This window comes from Trypanosoma cruzi, genomic scaffold (assembly GCF_000209065.1).
Source record: "Trypanosoma cruzi strain CL Brener 1047053516561 genomic scaffold, whole genome shotgun sequence".
NCBI classification, from domain to species: domain Eukaryota; phylum Euglenozoa; class Kinetoplastea; order Trypanosomatida; family Trypanosomatidae; genus Trypanosoma; species Trypanosoma cruzi.
In genome coordinates, this window is record NW_001849504.1 from 112,344 (window position 1) to 132,695 (window position 20,352).

Genomic DNA, 20,352 nt, shown 5'->3' on the forward strand with positions numbered 1-20,352 from the left:
AAAAAGTTCTTCACCGTCAAATGAGATTAGTGCCCACCGCACGCCCCAAAGCAAAACCTCAGGACCTCAGGTGGCCTCTCGCCCGTTAACGGCACCTCTTCCCCCAGCGACCGACCATCAACGTCCACAGAGGCCTTGTTGCCTTGCAGCATGAGTGCCACTTGGCGTTCTTTCCTCGGCTCCCAAGTGCTGCTCCGTGTTGTTGTCTTGCCTTCGAACGTCGTCTCCCACTTCTTCTTGTGGCTGTACGACAGTCCCACGGTATGATTGGACTCAGTGTCCGCCAGCATCGCAGTCAGTAGAGTTTTCTCGCTCGGGGCCTCTTCGATGGTCACCGACGCTACAAGTGTGAAGTAGTGGCTCAAAGATACATGACGCACTTCATCACCCCGAGTGTTCACGGGCCATATTGCCCTGGACTCAAGTCCCGTCACTTGTAACCCATCGTTGGCCTTCGCTGCATTCGTCACCGTTGCATTCAGGCAAAGGTACTCGTCGTTCCACCTGTCATCACTGGCCGCACCGGACAAAACTGCCACCAGCCACGCCGTGGGTATAGACAAGCTGGAGAAGAAAATGCCCTTTTGCGTCCAAGTACTGAGGACGGACTTGATTGCACTCAGTTCCTCCGTCAGGCGGCAAAGTGAGATGACACGGCATTCACAGTTGCCCCTCCCTTGTAAAAGATGCAAACTTCCATCCGAGTGCAGCAGGTTGCCGGCTAGCATCCAATTCGCAGCATTGTCCACGGCAGCCGGTCCAACAGAAAACGTGCGGTTGTTGTCCGTGACCCAAAGGCAGAGCGCAGTGGCCCTTTTCTTCCCCGAGGCGTGCCCCCTCTGAGTGTACAGCATGACCTCCCTTTCCTCAATGGTCGCGGTGATGAGGGCATCCACATGCAGGCTTTCCTTCTGAGGGACTCCTGATCGGGCGTTGACCCACACGCCTTAGAGTGCCCCGATGGCCTCCGTCCACTTTGTCCCCATGTCACGCGACTCGTACACCCTCTGGCCATTCTCGCAGTCAACAATCATGAGAAGTGATCCCTCCCATCCTGTGACGCGGGGGTTAAGGCATTTCGCAGGGGAAATGTCTTCACAGAGCGTCCAGATACTGCCGTTGTCCGTCGAATGCACGATCATGGAGTAAACGTCTTCCGATTCATCCACCGCCATCAGAGGAAACACAAGCGTGCCATCCTCCATCACAACACCTGCGCCACCAGAAGCAATGAACTCCGTCCACTCACCTTGTGAGAAGCAGAAGAGATCAGTTTCGAGAGTGGTTTGGGGTCGCCACATTCGATCCGTCCACTCTGCTTGCCACCCGTGGGATTCGCGACATCACCCACAACCAGTTTCACCTCCAAGCCGCCCTCTCTCCAACACCCACCTTCGTAGGACACATCAGAGCTTCCCGCAAGAGGAAACACTCTGTTGCCCTTCGTGATTGTTGTGGGGCGGAGCACAGCACCCAAACTCTCCTCTCCCTCCGCTGCACCAAGCACAGTGTGTGCCCTCCATGTATCCTTTTATTGACCTCACCAAAAACAGTGGACCAATTCCACGCGGAGTCGATGTACCCCGCAACAAAATCAGAAGAAAAGGGCTTACTTAATTGACCACCTTGATATTCGGCATCCATGTGACCTTCAAAGAAAGCTGCAATTACTCCACCAGCACTGACGAGAGAGAGTGAAGCAAATGAATCCCTCGCCGTAACTGGAACAATCCCATCCTTCGGCTGCACCAGCGTCGTCTGCGCCACAAATAGATCGACTCCCCGCGGCAACTCAACATTTATTAAACCACTCATCGTATCATCAATGGGATTCCCCTTCGGCTCGGTGAAAGGCGTGGGACTTCTTTCGGATGGTGTCGGAGCCACATTGATATTTTAAACGTAAGCAAGCTCAAGCTTCGTCTCGGACGTGTTGGTCGCCGTGTTGGATGCGGGACTCGGATCGACGGTGTTGGGTCCGTCAGCCGCCGCAGACTGTCGCCAATCCTCGTGTTGACGTGGCGGCTCAGCATCAACTTGCGGCGCAGTTGTCCCACCAGATTTTGTGTCATCCTTCCCTTCACGGGGCGGCGGCAACTGACAGATGCCCGTCCGGTCAGCATCGCTGCTCCGTGCAGGCGGATGGATGGTTCCGTCGGGGGAAAATTGACGCCACCACAATTCATAAGGGCCGGCGTATTTATGTGTCGTCACATTCATCGTGGAGGCAACGGTGGCCCCTTCCTCTTTCATTGCACAGCTGGCAGCACAGTTGCTACATGTGTGCACCGCATTGGCCTCATGAAACACAGCACCCAGCACACCATTCCTGCCATGCATGTGCACACCAAAGCCACTGAAAGTATAATTCTCATACTGAGCCTCAGCACTGGCAGGAGAACAATTCCTCCACGCCCACACACACACGCACACGCGCACGCGGTAGCTCAGGCTGCCGTCACTCGGAGCACACGACACATCCACCGCACAACCACCGCATCCGCATCACCAGATACATCTCCAGGACTCCCAGCAGCCGTCACGCACACGGACAAGCAGCAGCAGCAGCACAAGAGCGCAAGGACCAACACGGCGCCGCACCGTCATCATCGCAGTCATCGTCACCCGTAGTGGAGTCGCTGGAGCCAGTCAGCTTATCCGTGAGGCAGAAGAAAAAGAATGCAACAAGAGGGAGAGGGACGGAGCACCGCGGATACAGCGAGGAAGAGAGCAGACAACATGAGGAGAGGGCAGCAGGCCCAGCCGCACAGTTCACACACCACGAGACGGCATCCACGCAAGGAAGGCACACAACGCCAGCAGCCACCCACCATGCAGCAGGAGAAGACATCCACCACCATATCCTCCCAGCTCATTCCCACAGCCCCAGGGAAATGGCAAAAACCCGCACCCACCACAACAGCCACACGCGCAAGCGAACCCTCATCCATCCATGACGCGGCAACAAAATTTCCAGCCATCCCGCCCTCAATGAGACACGGAGCCCAACTCAACGCAGTCACACGCGGTGCTCCACACCCGCAGGAAAGGAGACTCGGGCTGCGCACTCCCTCTCCCTCCTCCCTTCTCCTCATGGCAACGGAGGAAGACAATAGCCGCCACACGCAACTGCCAGCATGCACCACAAAAGGAGCATTAATCCACTGCAATGTGCATCTTGTGTGGTTGTGGTTGTGTGTGCCTGCAGAAATACAAAGCAAAGAAGTAGAAAAAAGAGAGCAGAGTATGTGGAGAGACGCAAAAAATAAAACGTGCAGCGGAGACGCATGGCGGAAACAACAAAAAGAAGACCGCCCAAACTCATGATTGCACTGCAGCCCAAGCAGCGGCAACCCACACAAAATTTGTTTAAAACAAAAAAAAAAAAGCTTTCTCCTTCATCTTATACAAACCCCATCACACAAAATAATTATAAATGAAAAGGAAATCATCCATTACTGTTCCACACAAATTTAAAAAGCTGCCGGCTGCCGTGTGGCCACACCAAACTGTCTGCATATATTTTGCCCAAAAAAAAATCTAAAAACGTATTTAAATGTCTTTCAACCGTCTGACCCTCTGTGTGTCCGCACGTCGTTTATATTTCATGGGGTCATCTGCGTGTTGCTGCTCCCCTCAGCCCTCCCATCGGCGTGTGAGTGCGGCCTGCAGAGCTCAGTCACTCGTGTGTGTGTGTGGGGGACTGAGAGAAGCACGCAGACACGACGGCGGTCGTGCCACTCCATCGGGAGAGTGAGCGCAGCAAAAAAAAAAAACATCGGAGGAAAAGAAATGCTCACAAAGCCGACACCGAAGGGACTGCCGGCGCGAGAAATGCACGCGCAAAGCAAAAGGTCTTAAAAACACGGCGGCAGGGTGTGGCTGTGTGTGTGTGGCGCTGCGGGTGTCTGCCAGCCCTGGCCGCAAAAAAAAGAAAACAAGAGGGAAAGAAATGTGTGCTCCGCCCCACCGGCCCTCGTCGCACGCCCACACGTCACGGCTCCCTCAGCGCGCCGTTCGTCGCGGCCCCTCCTCATGCGTGCAGCAGGCGAGGCGCACAGGGCCGTCGTCATGAGCGTGTCGGTGGGTGTGCGAGTGGAGCAGTTGGGCGGGAAACACACGGCACCCCTCACAGGAAGAGTGCAGAAGAAACAATTAAAAGAGGGAAGAGTAGAAAAGAAAAACCGTCCATATTGATTGCTCCCAAAAGCAAAAAGGAAGGATGAGAGATTAGAAAAAAACACGCACAAAAAAGTAAAAAAAAAAACATGAATATTTTCCTTTACGGAGAGTAATCCACTACCAGGGGTGTGTGCGTCGGTGGTGGGGAAGGGCTGAGATGCTCCACGCAGAGGCCACACACACCTCAAGAAGCGGCAATCCCCCACAATCCAAGCAGAAGGAGCAGCGGCAGCAGTCCGCCTCCGCAAACAGTGCTGCCACCATGTGCCCCGCCGTCACGAGCGGTACCTTCACCCGTTGCTCCTGCCGCCAATGTTTTCAGATCTGTCAGCTTTGGAATAGAAATTTTGTTTGCGTTGAGGACGCGGATCTCATTGTCATCCAACGGGCGGTTGTACAGCAGGACATTCGTCACGGTCACAGGCACGCCTTCTTTCCTCCCTGCGCTGCCTCCATCCCCTCCAATGTAGAAGTGTGAGATTCCTTTCGAATCCGTGTTTTTCAATTCACATGACGCATCTCCCACACGCTGACCATCGACGTACGCGGAGCCCTGTTTTCCGTTCCGTAGCACAATGGCCACTTGGTGTGTTGTCCCTGGCTCCCAATTACTGCGGAGTTCCTTGGTCGTTTTGCCACCGCACAGCACCTGCCACTTCCCCTCTTTGTCGTACGACAGTCCCAGGAGCACAGGATTCTTGTCATTCATCGTCGCACCCATCAATGCAATGGGGGTATCTCCCTTCGGCTCACCGTGGACGGACAACGTCGCCACAAGAGTGAAGTCGTGGTTCGAAAAGTAGTACAGCTGATTCTCCCCCTGACTGCCAACGGGCCACTCCGCCCACGCTCCCCGGAACGTCACTCCATCCCCATACCCTGTTGCCACCCCATTCGTTCCTTTCTTTACTGTGGCGTCCACCCCGAGATACTCGTCCCTCCATGTGTTACCAGAGAAGTTTTTGGACAAAAAGCCAACCAGCCCATCCGTGATCTTAACAGCGCTGCAGTCATTGCCAGTTGAGGGATTCTTCGCAGGACTTTTAGAGGGGCACAGCTGAGAGACACGGCCGTCCACTTCCTTCCAGGTCGCCACCACCTCCTTCACCCGCTTCAGCTGCGCAGTCAGACGCACAGAGACCATGCCGAGTGACGATTCCCCACCGCCTTTCTTCTTCTCGTACAGTGCAATCAAATTCTCATTATTATCATTTCCACTTCCAGCACTTTTGTACAGCAGGGAGCTGGCGGCAACGTCATCATCACCGGATACCGGCCCAATATCAGCAATGTGCGTATTGTCCGTCAGCCAAAGATGGAGTTCAGCCCTTTCTTTTCCCTTCCTGTTTGAATACACCGGCACAGTAACGAGCATCACATTCCTGTTCTCAATCGTCGCTGTGCTGAAACCGCTCCCAACGCCTTTCTCATTTCCCTTGTGTTTGTTGCCCCACACGCGCGAGAGTGTCCCGAGTGCCTCCGTCCACGAATCCCCCTTGTCACCGGACTCGTACACCCTGCGGCGGCCATCATCACACGCAGTCATCATCATGAGTTTTCCCTCCTTCCACTCCACGACGGAGGGATCACTGCAGCCACCGTCAGACATCCCCTTCGACAGATTCCCACTCTCATTGGCTGAGGAGTATATGATCAGCGAAACGGCCTTTCCATCCTTCTTCGTGCCTTCCACGGGAAACACAATCGTACCGTCCTTCATCTTAACACCCGATCCACCGCCGCCAATCAGCCGTGTCAAGGATTCGTGTTTTTCAAAATCAGTCAACGAGATAACGAAAGCGTCTTTCCAATAAAATTTTTTACCGCTGCTCCCATCATTACTGACTCTTCCCACAGACCCAAAAAATCCCCACTTAGCTGCTGCGGCTGTGTTACCAGCAGTTCCAGTAACTTCAAAACTGTAGTTTCCAGCAACCATGTAAATACGACTCCCATTCACAACTGTTGTTGGCCGGCTCACACGTACTTTTGTCCGGCTTTGGGAAGCAGAAGCCTCCTGAGCTCCTGTTTGAGAGGCACAACTGTTATTTCCGGCAGGACATTCCTCCAGTACTTGTGTCTTCAGTTTATTTGTATCCAATTCTTTTGATTCTTTATCGGTCCACTCCAGGAGCTCCGAGGCAATCCCAGTAAAGAAATCGCCTTCTCCCTCCTTCAACTGCGCCTCGGCAACGGCAAACACGCCACCATTCACCTCAACAAGACTGGGAACACGGAGCAAACTCAATGTTTCTCCTTTCGCATCTCTCCACCCGAGAGATGAACTCGGTGAATTTCCCTGACCTTGTGCTGTCCCTGAAGCACTGTTCTCCGCGAGTGCAGCTCCACCACAGGGGCCGCAGCACATCATCACGACGAGGAGGAGCAGCACCGCGGAAGTAAACACGTGCCAAGACATGTTGGGCCTCCGCTGCTCACTCTCCCTTCCTTCTGTCCTCCTTCCGCTGGATCCGGTCACGCGGCGACGGTTGTGTGTGCGGGGTGCCTTCACAGCAGCAACACGTGAGAGCATATAAATATGTGTGTGTGGGCGGTGTGTGTGCTGTTGGTCCTTTCAGAGCCTTCGAATTTCACAGTAGCGTTTAGCGCTTGTTTGCTTTCTTCGTAAGAGAGTGAAAAAAATGAAGAAAAACGGGCTAATAAAATATGGGTGAAAAAGTAAGCACTGCCACCGATCCACAGTAAGTGGCACCATCATCCCCGCCGCAGTCACTCCCAACAACAACAACTCACGCACACAGACACACGGAACAGGAGACGGAAGAACAGTGCACCGGAAACACACAGCGACTGCCACCACCAGCAGCAGGAGTCACGGCGGGTGGGCAATTATTCGTCACACACTGAGCGACGCCCACACACGAAAAAAACAACCAGCGGAATGCAAAAGAGCACAACGGCCCTTCGAATCACCGACACGCTGCCGCCCGTCGTTTAATTCGTGTCCCTCCATCGCACCCGCTCCGCCGCTGGCGCACATCACCCCGCACAGCCCGAGGTTCTCCTGTCGACGTATCCACAGCCGCAGTGATGCGTCGACAGTTGCAACTGCTAAGCAAGAATCCATCCGCACATGTCCCAGGCACCCAAAATGCCACACTACTCATCGGCCGCACGTTGCCAACATCACGCCCACAACACATCGGAAACATTCAAATCACGGGCTCCCGTCCTCCCTCCTCGCGAGATGCCGCACCATGGCAGCACGTCAGCGCGGCCACCCACGCCAGAAGCTACCGCTCGCAACAGCATCTAATGTGCCGTGCGGGCCGCACACAACTCCCCGCATCATGCGAGATCAGCCCCCACCCACGCACATCATCGCCAACGCGACGCAGTCCGCAACAACAAATACGGCAAAAAGAGTCCCCACGCCACCCACAGCAGGAACATCGGTGCCGCACACACAACACCAAAAAAAAAAAAAAGCAGCGCAGAAGCGAGCCGACACGCACACCTCCACACGCACGGCATAGAGCCTCTCCCATCATATGCCTGGTCCGGCCGAGACAGCAAAAAAGGATATAAGGGCACACGCAACCCTTGCCATCCCCGCTCCCAGAAACACAAAGCGAGGAATACACCGCGGCTCGGACACGGGGCAAGCGAGCATCGCGGTCGGCGGCGATGAGGTCGGTACCAATTCACACCCCTCTGTTTTGTGTGGGCAAACGGCTCCGCCCATGAGAGATTACAGATGTGTGCATACTCAAAGACTGGCCATGATAAGCGGTCACTCTTTATCCACGGCTGGGTCGCCGCGTGTTGGTCGACAGGTGTGGCACATCCACCACAACAACACGCCACGGAGAGCGAGGCTCTAGCGACGCAAAGGACAGCAATCCCCGCCACAGCGCAGTCGTGCCGACCAAGCAAAGCGATATACCGCCGCTGTGCACACACTTCGGAAGGCCGCAGCTGCATGGCACCAGTGATGCGCACAACTGTTAACAGCGGGGCGGCAAGCAGTTTCCTTCGCCCGTGCCTCACTCCAACAACAAAAGCAGCACAGAAGGCCGCCATGGTTCCTGTAGCAACAAATTCCTTTCGGGAATAGCCGTGACAAAATCCTTTGTGTGGGTGCCGCGGCCGGGATCAATTCTCTCCGCAACGGGGACGGATGCCCCCTCGCAATCCTTGTCCAGTAGATGCCGGTGAAACCGTCCTGCTCCACACCCTCTCCTCGCCGTCCCACGAAACCACCGGAAGTAGGCTACCGCTGGTGGCGGATATCGTGCACACCTGCGCGTGGCCACGGCAAGCAACGCTTCCCTCACCGTGCGGTCGAGTGGCCCACGCAATCGTCGCCCCGTCCGTGCATGGGACCCAACGGACGCCGCCCTTTTCGACCACTCTAAGACGCACCTGCATGACAAGGCACCCCAATGCCGCATGCATGGCAGCACTCAGATACGTCTCCTCCGGGTCCCTCGCATCTGTCGTGTTCGTGGGAAGCGTGCCCGGACACCACGAAGAGAGCCTATCCCCGGGCATCGCAGACAAACATTCTCCCCGCCAAATAACAGCGTCAGCATCCCTCACATCCAGTGCGGGATCAATGATGAGGCAGCTGTCCATCGGGCGTTCTGCGGACATTTTGTGGACACTCCCCAAACACCAGCCACTGGAATACAGATCCGACGCGCAGCATTCGACGGGTACGCCCAATTCGCACAGCATGTGGGGATATTCACTCATGTTCAGTGCAGAGCAATTCCTCTGCTGCTGCAGCGCACAGCACGAATTCCCGCACCAACGCATCGGCTCCGTCATCCCCCTGCTCACCCTCATGCAGCCCAGGGCAGCCAATGCAGCAGCGTCAGCTCCGCGCAGTCGCCGGCACCCCCAATCGCCGCCATCCACTCATCCCTCGCGTGGCGCCACGACCGGTGCGACTCCAGCGTCCTCCCGTCCCCATCGTCATCCTGCTGCTCCACGCCATCAACGTCGTCGCAGTCGTGGTGCTCCCTCGCTGCCATCGCGGCAGTCGTCGAGTGCACCACCACCGACAGCGCCCCGCCACGCACACAGGCAGCATTCCTCACCATGCCGCGGCCTGCCATGTGCGGGCAGGCAAACCCGACAGCATGGGCCATCAGGTGCGCGGCGATGCGGGTGGCGAGGCGTCCGTGAAACAAGACGGCCGGGCAATGTTCATGGCGCCAGCGACGGGACGGCCATCCTCCAGCGTGGCGCACGGCAGTGCCCACACACCACCCGGCGCAGCAGCCACGCACTGCACCATGTCAGAATTGGCAGCACCAGCGGAACGATGCTCAGCAGGCACAGTGAACCAACTGCAAACACTGCCAGTGGCGAGTGACGGCACAACCAACGGACGCTCCAGTGGCTGGACGAGCAGACGATCCGCATGCAGTTTGACAGCAGCAGGGAAAACCTCCTCGGCAACAGCGTTCCCGTGCGCAGACGACAGAGCACCATTCTTGCAGCCAAACGCGCCGTCCAATGCATTCGCTGTGCAAAACCAGGAGAAGCCGCAGTGCCTCCTGCTGTCACACGGGTCCGTTGTTGGCGCCTTGATGCGGACGGGCACCCATCGGTCCCTCCAAACGACGCTGCACACCTGCAACGCATCCTGCGCTCCGAGAGGCACGTCTCCCACCACACCCGGGGACGCCCACACGCCGCCGGCACGCACCGCATCGTCAAGGAAACAGGGATACGTCAGGATGAGAGCAGGACACCCGCCGGCAATTCACATCGCTGGCATCATCACAAGCAGCAGCACTGCAGGCCGCGGGGCAACGTGGATCAACCGACGCATGGCGTATGTGGAAGAAAAAACGTAATGGCCTGACGAGGATGCAAGAGGCTGGCACCTCTACAAAAAGAAAGAAACGGTATGAGAACACAAAGAGGAGATTTAAACGCCCGCAGTCAATGCAAGCCACTGATAAAAAGGGTGGAATGAGTGCACTCAACCACAACACGAGCAGAGACTCAAAGAAGAAAAGAAAAAACAAGAAGCCGAAGCGTGGGACGACCGAAGCACACACTCTCATTGCTCCCGTAAAGCAAAACACACACACAGGGAGAGAGAGAGAGGTCGCCCACTCAATGCAATAAAAACAAAACAGTTACGGTGCTCCGCCCATGCAGCCAGGCAGGACGGCAGCGGTGCGTGTGGTACAAAAGAGAGAACCAACGGGCCTGCATGGGTGTGCATTCACAAATACGTGAACAAATTATGTGTGTGCTTATTAGGCTGAGGTGAGGGCGAGATTCCATGCAAGGGGACACACACAGAGAGAGAGAAGGACGAGTTTGTGTGCGGGCGGTGCACGGCTCTCTCTCCCTCACTCTCACGCGGCCACCACCGCAGCAGCAGCCGCACACGCAAGAAGAAAAAGAAAAAGAGGGGAGGTGGTGTGGGAGGCCGCGGTGCTGCCGTCACTCTCGTCAGGCGTCCTCGTGGCACCTGCTTGAGCGGCGGCGACTGTTGCTGGTGTTGGTGTTTTTTCCGTCGTATTACCATCTTCAGTTTCGCCTTGTTGTGCTGCTTCTGGCTGCTGCTCTGACACGCCATTCGCGGAGCTGCGCTGTTCATTCCCTGGTTCTGCTTCTGGATTTCCTTCCGATTCTTCTTTCGTCGTCAATACCGCTGGTGCCTCTTCTCTTGTATTTTTTGTTCCCTCTTCTCCTTCTTTTGTTACTTTGGGTTCTTCGGTCTTTTTGTCTGGAGGTGATGTGGGAGGGCTGTGGGTGTCTTCACCGTCCTCCGATGCTGCGTGAGACACATCGGGGTCGGTGTCTCCGTCTTCTGGTGTTTGATGGTCGCTGGCAAGGTCCCCACCAACAGCCAATTGAGTACCAACAACTGTGTTTGGGCCTCCACCTCCACCACTCCCAAGGGTTACGGCGGAGTCAGGATCCTCTTCAGATGTGTCAGAGGGCTCGTTGGACGCAGAACGGTCGCCAGGTGTATTTGACGCCGGCTGGGATGGAGCCGGAGGGGACTCGCTACCTCCACTCGGTGCGTGTCCTGCGGAGCCCTTAGTTCCGTCTGCACCACTTCTTGCCCTGTCACCGCCATTTCCAGTCGAACCAGTGGAAGAATCAATCTTACCCGATGCTGAATTCGTTTCACCCAAAAATGAAGATCGAAATGAACTGTTATATAAACCCTTGTACTGATTAGAATTAATGCAAGATTCCTCCCCGCTTCCACATTCCTTGTAGAACCACGCGTAGCCACCGCAGGCACCGCACCACAGCACGCAGAGGGCACACACCAGCAGCACACGGCCAGTCATCATCATCGCCATCACTCCTGTCACTTGCGTGTAGCCTTCAGCACAAAATAACAACACGTCAACGCAGAGCGGAAGCAAAAGTATAGACACGGCCGCTACACCACGCACAGCCACCGCACAGCCACAAATGGCAGCAGCCCAGCAGCGGTAGTGCACACACACCATGAGGCAGTTGGAAGCAGTGGAAGGGCAAAAACACACAACGCCCCGCAGCAAGTAAACAGAAAAACACACAAAAACACAATTAGAAATAAAACACAGGTAAAAGAACAGCAATGAAGTAAAAAAAAGTAAAAACACGCAAAACAAAGGGCTGCACAGTATGGCTCCAGCGCGCACGCACCCATCCTCAAATGTGGCTCCACGCAAACAGTTGTGTGCGTGCCATGCATATGAGTCTGTCTGGGATGCGCTCAACGTGACGGATGCGGGGAGCGGCAAGGAGCACACAGCAGGACAGCGAATGCAAATAAAAACAGTAAAACACAATCATCATTTTTTTCGTATTTATTACTTAGGAAAACAATAGACGCGCACAAGTCCCCGCGGCTGAGTGCTGGCACGCACAGCCCACACAAAATTCTCAGCCCAGAGTGGTGTACGCAAGCGCAGCCAGAGCGAGCAGCAGCGGGGCATGCAGACGGATGTCATGGAAGCAGGCATCATTTCCCGCACTGCTCTCCAGCGCCTTCGTTGTGGGCGCAGAGGAAAGTGGAGCCGGCATGCCTGCCGCCGTAGGATTTCCCTCGCTGGTGGCCGTGTCGGTGGTGTTGGTATTGTCTCCGTGCGCCACCGCGGCAGCAGACGGCGGGGTGCCGTTGGGAGTCCCCTCCGCTGCGGAGTTTTCACCCGGACCGCTGGCAGCAAACTGGCCGCCTGGGGATGGGGATGTTGGCTCAGCGTCACCCCCTGCTGGTGTGCTCCGCGTGGCATCTGATGCGGCTGCCGTTCCTGGCTCTGGCGAACCGTCGCCTGTAACGCCTTGGTTTCCTGCCGCCGGCAACTGTGACTGCAGCTGCTGCGCTGATTGTGGTTCTGTTGTTACACCGGAGGTCGCTGGTTCACCGGGTTCCGCTGACTTCGGCAAATTTATCGGCCCTGTTGGTGCTGGTGGTGCTGGTGGTAGTGGTGACGGAGGTGCTCCTACCTGCTGGTTTAATTCTTCTGCTTTACCTTCATCTTCTTTCGATCGACCCGAGCCACTTCCCTCCGAACCGTGGGCCAGCCTCCCGGCAGAACCCTCGCCACTCAGTGGATCACTCGCCTTCCCTGCCGGCCCGGCATTTTCCCCTGTGACAGAACCTCCAGCTGCATTTTGTGGAGACGTTTCCCCAGTTGCTTTACTGCAAAAAGAAAAAATTTCGGGAAAAGCTTTACAGTACGTGCCGTTTGCCCCATAATAATATGCATGTACCTCATCGTTGAAAAACCACGCGTAGCCACCGCCGGCACCGCACCACAGCACGCAGAGGGCACACACCAGCAGCACACGGCCAGTCATCATCATCGCCATCACTCCTGTCACTTGCGTGTAGCTTTAAGCACAAACTAACTCCCCGTCAACGCAGAAGAAAAAAAAAAAGTCACGGCACAGTAACAAACGCCACCAGCGGAAACAGCAAACACCACGCACGACACTCACTCCAATCCACGGCAACAGGCACACACACACGCAGCCCTGCCGCAACACCAACACACAGATGGAGGAGGAAACAGGAGCGGCACACAAGGCTCCACCGCATGTACATACGGCAAGAGCGATCCGTCGTGTCGGCACCCCTCACGAAGGGTACGCACACACACATACAAGAGGGTGCAGCGCACACAGCAACACAACAGCAAAGTAACAAAAAAGAGAAGATCTCCACACACAACGCGGATTGTTGGTCCACGGGAGGCGCAGTCAATATTCATCACAAAAACAGTTCAGTCGCCTTCGGCCTTCCTTCATATTCAGCGCACACCACCTCATGCAAGCGCGGCCACCACCGCAGCTGCAGCCGCACACGCAAAAATGAGCGCAGGAAATGGAATAAAGCAGGCAGCCATTTATTTGTGTTTCTGTTTGGATGTTGGCCGATGCCTGAATATGTCTGTGAGCTCCTTCAGAGGGCAAACCCTTATGCCTGGGTCGTGTGTTGGGGTTTCTGCAGGGTGACCAATTTCTTTTTTTCCTCTTGTGGGTTTTTCTTGTGTTGGTGCAGCCAAGAATTCAATTTGTATTGTTCCTGCTTTTCGGTGGCAAAGTGTTGCAATAGGTGTTTCCTTCGTTCGTCGCTGTGACACATGATTCCTCACCGTTTATTGCGGTGGAAATAAAAAACATGTGAGTGAACTCCCACGCACCAGAACGCACCTTCGCTCCTATTTATTGGCGCATGGAAAGACATTTGTGTTTGGTGGTGTCTCGTCCATATATTCTTGTGGGTGAACATTCCCCTGCAGGCTGAGGGCGGGATGACGCTCTGCCGCGGTGCACTTCCCTCGCATGCCGCCCACTGTGATTCATCATGCATCACCCCCTCACACATTCCGTGGTGCCGCACCGTCGATATTATTGCAGCCGCTGTGATTCCGCGTATTTCACGCATTTCATTGTGCCACAATACATCCGCTCGTGTGGCCGCCGCATCCAAACAGCGGTGCCCAACACCGTGAGCGGCAGTCCACATCCTTGCATGCCCCAACGCAGTGGTGCTGGACTGTCAGCCAGGCGTCAGACAACAAGAGAGTACTGTGCTGGCAGTACAACACACGGAGCTGCAGTGAATGACTCGGGCGGCGACGCATCTATTTGTCGCAAGGCAGTGAAAAGGAGTCGGGCAAAATAATGCCGGCTGCATTCACGACACCATATCCACAGCCAAAGCATGCGACGTGATGCGTGTTTCACTGGTGCTATGAAATGCCTGCAGACGACGTCACTAGTGGAGGCACACCACCCATGATCAGCGGACAGACAATAATCGGCATGGGAGGCAAAAAAAGGCAGCAACGACGCCAACAGCAGCAACAGCTCTCTCTCTCTCTCTCTGTTGCCTCCGAGAAGTAAATATTCCACCAGCCACAGCCGGCTGTGCAATCGTGACACTCCATGCACGTCGTGGCTGCGTCAACACATCCTGCTCCCTGCAGCGCCTCAAAAGATGCCTCAATCCGTCCACTAAGTGCATCGATGTGGGCCGTGCCTCGGCTGTGTGTGAGGACCACAGCGATGTGAGGGTCACCGAGTCGCAGCATGTTTGTTGTGACGCTGTTGCATGGCACCTGCACACACACGCAGCGCCTGCATCCTCCCTTTTGTGTCCACCCTCCGCCGGAGTGGCCACACACACGGGCAGCAGCAAATTCATTTCACCCTCGACAATCCAAAATCAACACTGACATCCCTCGCGACGCAAAGATCTCAGTTGCCAGCACGGGCCTCCCGTCGCTCTGCCATCGACGCTAAAACACGGCACAGTGCACGCACTCATTTTCTTCGTGCTCCGTCAGCCGTTTGCTTCACACATTCTCCAACGGGATGGCGACCATAAAAGCACGCCACAAAAGCCACTGTGATCGCGCAAGCTCTTGCGACGAGCGTCTGTGTGTGCATGGATCCGCTGCTCACACGTGCTGGCAGGCAGCCCGCAGCCGGTGCCCTCGTGCCAGTTCATCGGCTCCAGCATGGGAAAGAGAAAACAGCCTATTCCCGATGCACTTATTCCCACCAGCAGCACCAACACGCTGGTCGCCAGCCGTCATTCCTCAGCAAATCCAGAAATGCTGAAGAGTGGCGTGGAACTGTCAGCCAGCAATGCCACAATCCCCGCACACATGTCGGCTCCACCAGAGAAGAAACAAAAACTACACACAAAACCCTTCACATGTCATCCGAACATCATTCCGACACACCGCGACACGCCAAACAGAAGTATTCGTCACTCCATTCACCTCCCCACACAATCAAACAGTCCATGCACCATGCACGGCAGCAGCTCACACCCGTCTAAACAAGTGCTCTTCGGAGCAGTGTTACCCACGTCCTGCAGTGGGAAGTAAACAAACGAGACGGGCTGCCAAACCCCAAAGGAGTGACACGACTGGCCGCAAGTCAACGGAGCGCTGCCACTCAAAACAATTCAGTCCTCATGCCCTCAGCCTCCCACCTTCTCCCACAATAGCCCCAAGAGCTGCAAATCAAACGCGCAACGCCCCTTCCCCAGCAGCAGCCAACGGAGCGCAAGCCCCGCTGCACACACCACGACGATTCCCCTCATCGTGCCGACGGTCCGCAGCGTCAGCTCAGCGCCACACTCCACCGCCCCGCCGTCCCACGAAGACGCCTTTCCTCCAACAAAATAAAACACCAGCGGATATTCGCCTGGGCCGCCGGCCGGACTCTCAACCTGTCTAAAGAAACCAAGCAAAACAGAAGGAAGGGGCGAACGGAGGGGCAGTGGGTTCGCAATCTACTCAGTGCTTGCTCCAACCACATATATGCATTTATATATATTCGGACTGCCACTCTCGTGACATGCTGCGCGTTGTTGGGGTTAGAAATACTATGACTTACGAAGTGGCAGACTTCGGAGTCCTCCAGCCACAAGACACCGCCGCATGGTGGGAAATCAAAAAAAAGGGGGCTGCTGGGACGGCAAAAACATAAATAACTCATCAATTTCTTCTCACCGCCATCGGCGCCCTAATTACTTCCATCGAGGCCATCCAATCGACCACAAGACAGAGAAAAAATACCGCACAGAAATGTCTTCGTTTTATCAGAATATATATTAATTTAGGCAGCCAGTCCTCGTCGCAAGCATCCTGGTCACAAGCACCTATTCTTCGGCTCGTCCACACACTTCATTTACCGCCCATCCCACAACACACACAATAGGAGAAGCAAAGGATCATTACACAAAGCCAAGGCAAATAAATAAATAATAATGGGGAATCACAGCCCACACGGGGCCCTCGCACACGCACACAAACGCCCCCACGGCATTCCTCAGAAGAAGCCAAACAGACTGGTACTCGTAAACCATCAAAAATAAAAAAGGTGCGTGGTGCCTCGACATTGGCAGTCAACAAAAGAGAGGCAGAGTCTATAGAGCATGTTCCTGGCATAAAGTGTACAGACAAACAGAACGTATATATATAGAGAGAGGCATATCAATTGGCATGGGTTTTTCTCTCTTGCATCCACTGCTGAGTGCCATCCACGCAGGAAGCAACAGCAGTCGCCTCGCCGTGCAACGGAACCCATGCCGCCGCTCAACAGAGTGGTGCCACGGCGGCGGCAGCGGCAAGCAGAAGAAGCAGCGTCATTGCCGTGGATCGGAGGCGGGGCGTCCGTCAGGTCTGCCTCCCAATCCCCGCGCCCCACCGCCGCATCATCATCGCTCCGCGGAGGGTCCACGGCGCCCTGCGCGGCATCGGCGGCGACATCGTCGTTGCACGGAAGATCGCCCTTCCTCAAAGCCTCCTGCGGCGCACCCGCGGTGTCGCTGGGCGAGATCACCCCGTCGCCTGTCGGAGCATCTGGGGCGACTGCCTCTCCTCGGGCGACGGATTCTTCTGGGGTGCAGCCAAGTCGACATCCTTCGGTGGGGTGCCGCGGCCGGAATCAATGCTCTCCGCAACGGGGGCGGATGCCCCCTCGCAATCCTTGTCCAGTAATTGCCGGTGGGACCGTCCTGCTCCACACCCTCTCCTCGCCGTCCCACGAAACCACCGGGAGTAGACTGCCGGCGGCGGCGGATATCGTGCACACCTGCGCGTGGCCACGGCAAGCAACGCTTCCCTCACCGTGCGGTCGAGTGGCCCACGCAATCGTCGCCACGTCCGTGCATGGGACCCAACGGACGCCGCCCTTTTCGACCACTCTAAGACGCACCTGCATGACAAGGCACCCCAATGCCGCATGCATGGCAGCACTCAGATACGTCTCCTCCGGGTCCCTCGCATGCGTCGTGTTCGTGGGAAGCGTGTCCGGACACCACGAAGAGGGTCTATCCCCAGGCATCGCAGACAAACATTCTCCCCGCCAAATAACAGCGTCAGCATCCCTCACATCCAGTGCGGGATCAATGATGAGGCAGCTGTCCATCGGGCGTTCTGCGGACATTTTATGGACACTCCCCAAACACCAGCCAATGGAATACAGATCCGACGCGCAGCATTCGACGGGAACGCCCAATTCGCACAGCATGTGGGAATATTCACTCATGTTCAGTGCAGAGCAATTCCTCTGCTGCTGCAGCGCACAACCCGAATTCCCGCACCAACGCATCGGCTCCGTCATCCCCTTGCTCACCCTCATGCAGCCCAGGGCAGCCAATGCAGCAGCGTCAGCTCCGCGCAGTCGCCGGCACCCCCAATCGCCGCCATCCACTCATCCCTCGCGTGGCGCCACGACCGGTGCGACTCCAGCGTCCTCCCGTCCCCATCGTCATCCTGCTGCTCCACGCCATCAACGTCGTCGCAGTCGTGGTGCTCCCTCGCTGCCATCGCGGCAGTCGTCGAGTGCACCACCACCGACAGCGCCCCGCCACGCACACAGGCAGCATTCCTCACCATGCCGCGGCCTGCCATGTGCGGGCAGGCAAACCCAACAGCATGGGCCATCAGGTGCGCGGCGATGCGGGTGGCGAGGCGTCCGTGAAACAAGACGGCCGGGCAATGTTCATGGCGCCAGCGACGGGACGGCCATCCTCCAGCGTGGCGCACGGCAGTGCCCACACACCACCCGGCGCAGCAGCCACGCACTGCACCATGTCAGAATTGGCAGCACCAGCGGAACAATGCTCAGCAGGCACAGTGAACCGACTGCAAACACTGCCAGTGGCGAGTGACGGCACAACCAACGGACGCTCCAGTGGCTGGATGAGCAGACGATCCGCATGCAGTTTGACAGCAGCAGGGACAACCTCCTCGGCAACAGCGTTCCCGTGCGCAGACGACAGAGCACCATTCTTGCAGCCAAACGCGCCGTCCAATGCATTCGCTGTGCAACACCAGGAGAAGCCGCAGTGCCTCCTGCTGTCACACGGGTCCGTTGTTGGCGCCTTGATGCGGACGGGCACCCATCGGTCCCTCCAAACGACGCTGCACACCTGCAACGCATCCTGCGCTCCGAGAGGCACGTCTTCCACCACACCCGGGGACGCCCACACGTCGTCGGCACGCACCGCATCGTCAAGGAAACAGGGATACGTCAGGATGAGAGCAGGACACCCGCCGGCATTTCACATCGCTGGCATCATCACAAGCAGCAGCAGCAGCAGCACTGCAGGCCATGATGGGGTGTGCGGCAACTCATGCATTGTTGTGACTGTTAGGGAATTATTTCGTGGCTTGATGAGGCATTAGAAACCGATATCATGGACAGGGTGGGAAATAAATAAAGGCACAAAAAGAAGTTGCAGGAGTCGACAGAACAGGAAAGCCTCCAGATAAAAAATAAGCCTGTAACCATGCAACGGGAAAAGGACCAAAAAAAAAAAAAAGACTAGGAACAAAAAAATGCCGTTGACGGCTGTGCATGACTGTTTCTTCGCCTCCAACCATAAATTGTTGTGTGTCTCAGCATTATTCCCATATCCTTCTTTTTCTTTTTCTTCCCTCCTCCATCTGTCTCTCTCTCTCTCTCTCTTTCTTTTTTTTTTTTCCTCTCGTAAAAATCTATTTACATATTATTTGAACCACAATTCAAAATATTTTCTTTTCCCTCTCCATACCATCTGGTATTTATATATCTTCCTTTTCTCCCGTCATTCATTCTGCCGTTATCATTTCATTTCATTCCTCTCGGTTTTTTTGGGCCATTTGCGGGCAGGTGCTGCATCGTTGCGCTTGTCACTACCATGGGTATCCGCCTCAGTTACTCCACGAGGCGATAGGAGACATTGTAGTGACCAGGGCCGGGTGCTCGCGGGTACTTCCGCTGCCACCGCTCCGACTGCAGCCGGTGTCCACAGAATTGGGTTTCTTTCGTGATTTGCTTTTCAAACACAGGCACCGACTTGCCTCTCCGCGGCAGATCAATGTTGTACACCGTGTGGGCGCCACAGCCTGCCGTGGAGAATATTTTGGCACGCTTCTCACGTGACACTTGCGTCTCTATCATGGGATTTCCCTTCACTCGAGACTCTACAAGTTTGCGATTGCTTGTATCGTACCATAGGTCCTTTGTTATGAGCGGCGGCAGTGACACGGTGGAGACCACACCAAAATCCACTGTGCGCTCTGTCCTTGGCTTAACCCACCTGAGGTTTGGCACTTCACCAATTTCTGTCGGGTTTGGTCGGTGCAGTGGTGCATGTCCGGGGGCTTTTGCGTGGATAATAGCGCATGGTGTACGTGCGGTGACCTGTGTAAACTCAACATTCTCCGAAGCCTCATAAGAATTCAGCGGCGCCGAAGTACTCCGGCCAACCATTGTCGAAAACCGCCGCACCCTCCTCGCCTCACACTGATCGAAGATGCTCTTCGGGAAGTTAAGGTCTCTCTCAATGGAAACAGTATTATCGGGTGCCTTCGGACGTTCGTCGTGGCCGTCCTCTGGAACTTGCGCAGCCATGGTCGCCACACGTCTGCGTGGTCGCACCATCTTCAGGGCGTTCGTGACATCAATGTACTCAGGCACCGATTGGTACGCGGGTGGCTTGTTCAGCCAATGTCCCTCACGTCCAGTGTCACGGTCCATGCAGACCAAGCGATGTGGATGGCTTGAGATGTCCGTAGCCACGTTATACATGCCCACTGTTGCGGATGTCGCCATGCATTCATGACGACGCTCGGTGCGTTTGACATCAAATTTCACGGGGCAGCGGGAGCGTTTCACGGTGGAGCGTACATCCGCATACGGGTAGTATTGTAAATCCTTTGC

At 55.8% G+C, this 20,352-nt stretch overlaps 3 protein-coding genes and 3 pseudogenes across 3 annotated transcripts, besides 10 other annotated features; all 6 read right to left on the minus strand.

Moving 5' to 3' along the window:
- Positions 1 to 12,280: part of a sequence feature (areas not merged during assembly with more than two copies in the genome that could not be assigned to a particular haplotype) that runs on past the window's edge.
- On the minus strand, positions 27 to 1,799 carry Tc00.1047053509979.290 (annotated as a pseudogene).
- Tc00.1047053509979.320 (trans-sialidase, putative) lies at positions 4,367 to 6,715 on the minus strand (the record flags this gene model as incomplete). The annotated part of the gene is made up of 1 exon (XM_815702.1): positions 4,367 to 6,715. The coding sequence occupies one exon, from the start codon at positions 6,713 to 6,715 to the stop codon at positions 4,367 to 4,369; it is 2,349 nt and encodes a 782-aa protein (XP_820795.1).
- Positions 8,299 to 9,786, minus strand: Tc00.1047053509979.330 (annotated as a pseudogene).
- Tc00.1047053509979.350 (mucin-associated surface protein (MASP), putative) lies at positions 10,527 to 11,489 on the minus strand (the record flags this gene model as incomplete). The annotated part of the gene is made up of 1 exon (XM_815703.1): positions 10,527 to 11,489. One exon carries the CDS (start codon positions 11,487 to 11,489, stop codon positions 10,527 to 10,529), a length of 963 nt encoding a protein of 320 aa, XP_820796.1.
- Positions 11,696 to 11,787: a sequence feature (A-rich).
- Positions 12,281 to 12,909: a sequence feature (heterozygous, Esmeraldo-like haplotype).
- Positions 12,577 to 12,617: a microsatellite.
- Positions 12,910 to 13,022: a sequence feature (areas merged during assembly that could not be assigned to a particular haplotype. This can correspond to areas where the two haplotypes were merged or to regions with more than two copies in the genome that were merged during assembly.).
- Positions 13,023 to 16,149: a sequence feature (heterozygous, non-Esmeraldo-like haplotype).
- Positions 16,015 to 16,302: a mobile genetic element.
- Positions 16,150 to 17,235: a sequence feature (areas merged during assembly that could not be assigned to a particular haplotype. This can correspond to areas where the two haplotypes were merged or to regions with more than two copies in the genome that were merged during assembly.).
- Positions 17,236 to 20,352: a sequence feature (heterozygous, Esmeraldo-like haplotype).
- Positions 17,589 to 18,551, minus strand: Tc00.1047053509979.365 (annotated as a pseudogene).
- Positions 19,064 to 19,130: a sequence feature (CT-rich).
- Tc00.1047053509979.379 (hypothetical protein, conserved) lies at positions 19,345 to 20,352 on the minus strand (the record flags this gene model as incomplete). The annotated part of the gene is made up of 1 exon (XM_815707.1): positions 19,345 to 20,352. A coding segment is annotated over one exon (1,008 nt), but the record flags the coding sequence as incomplete, so codon positions are not given.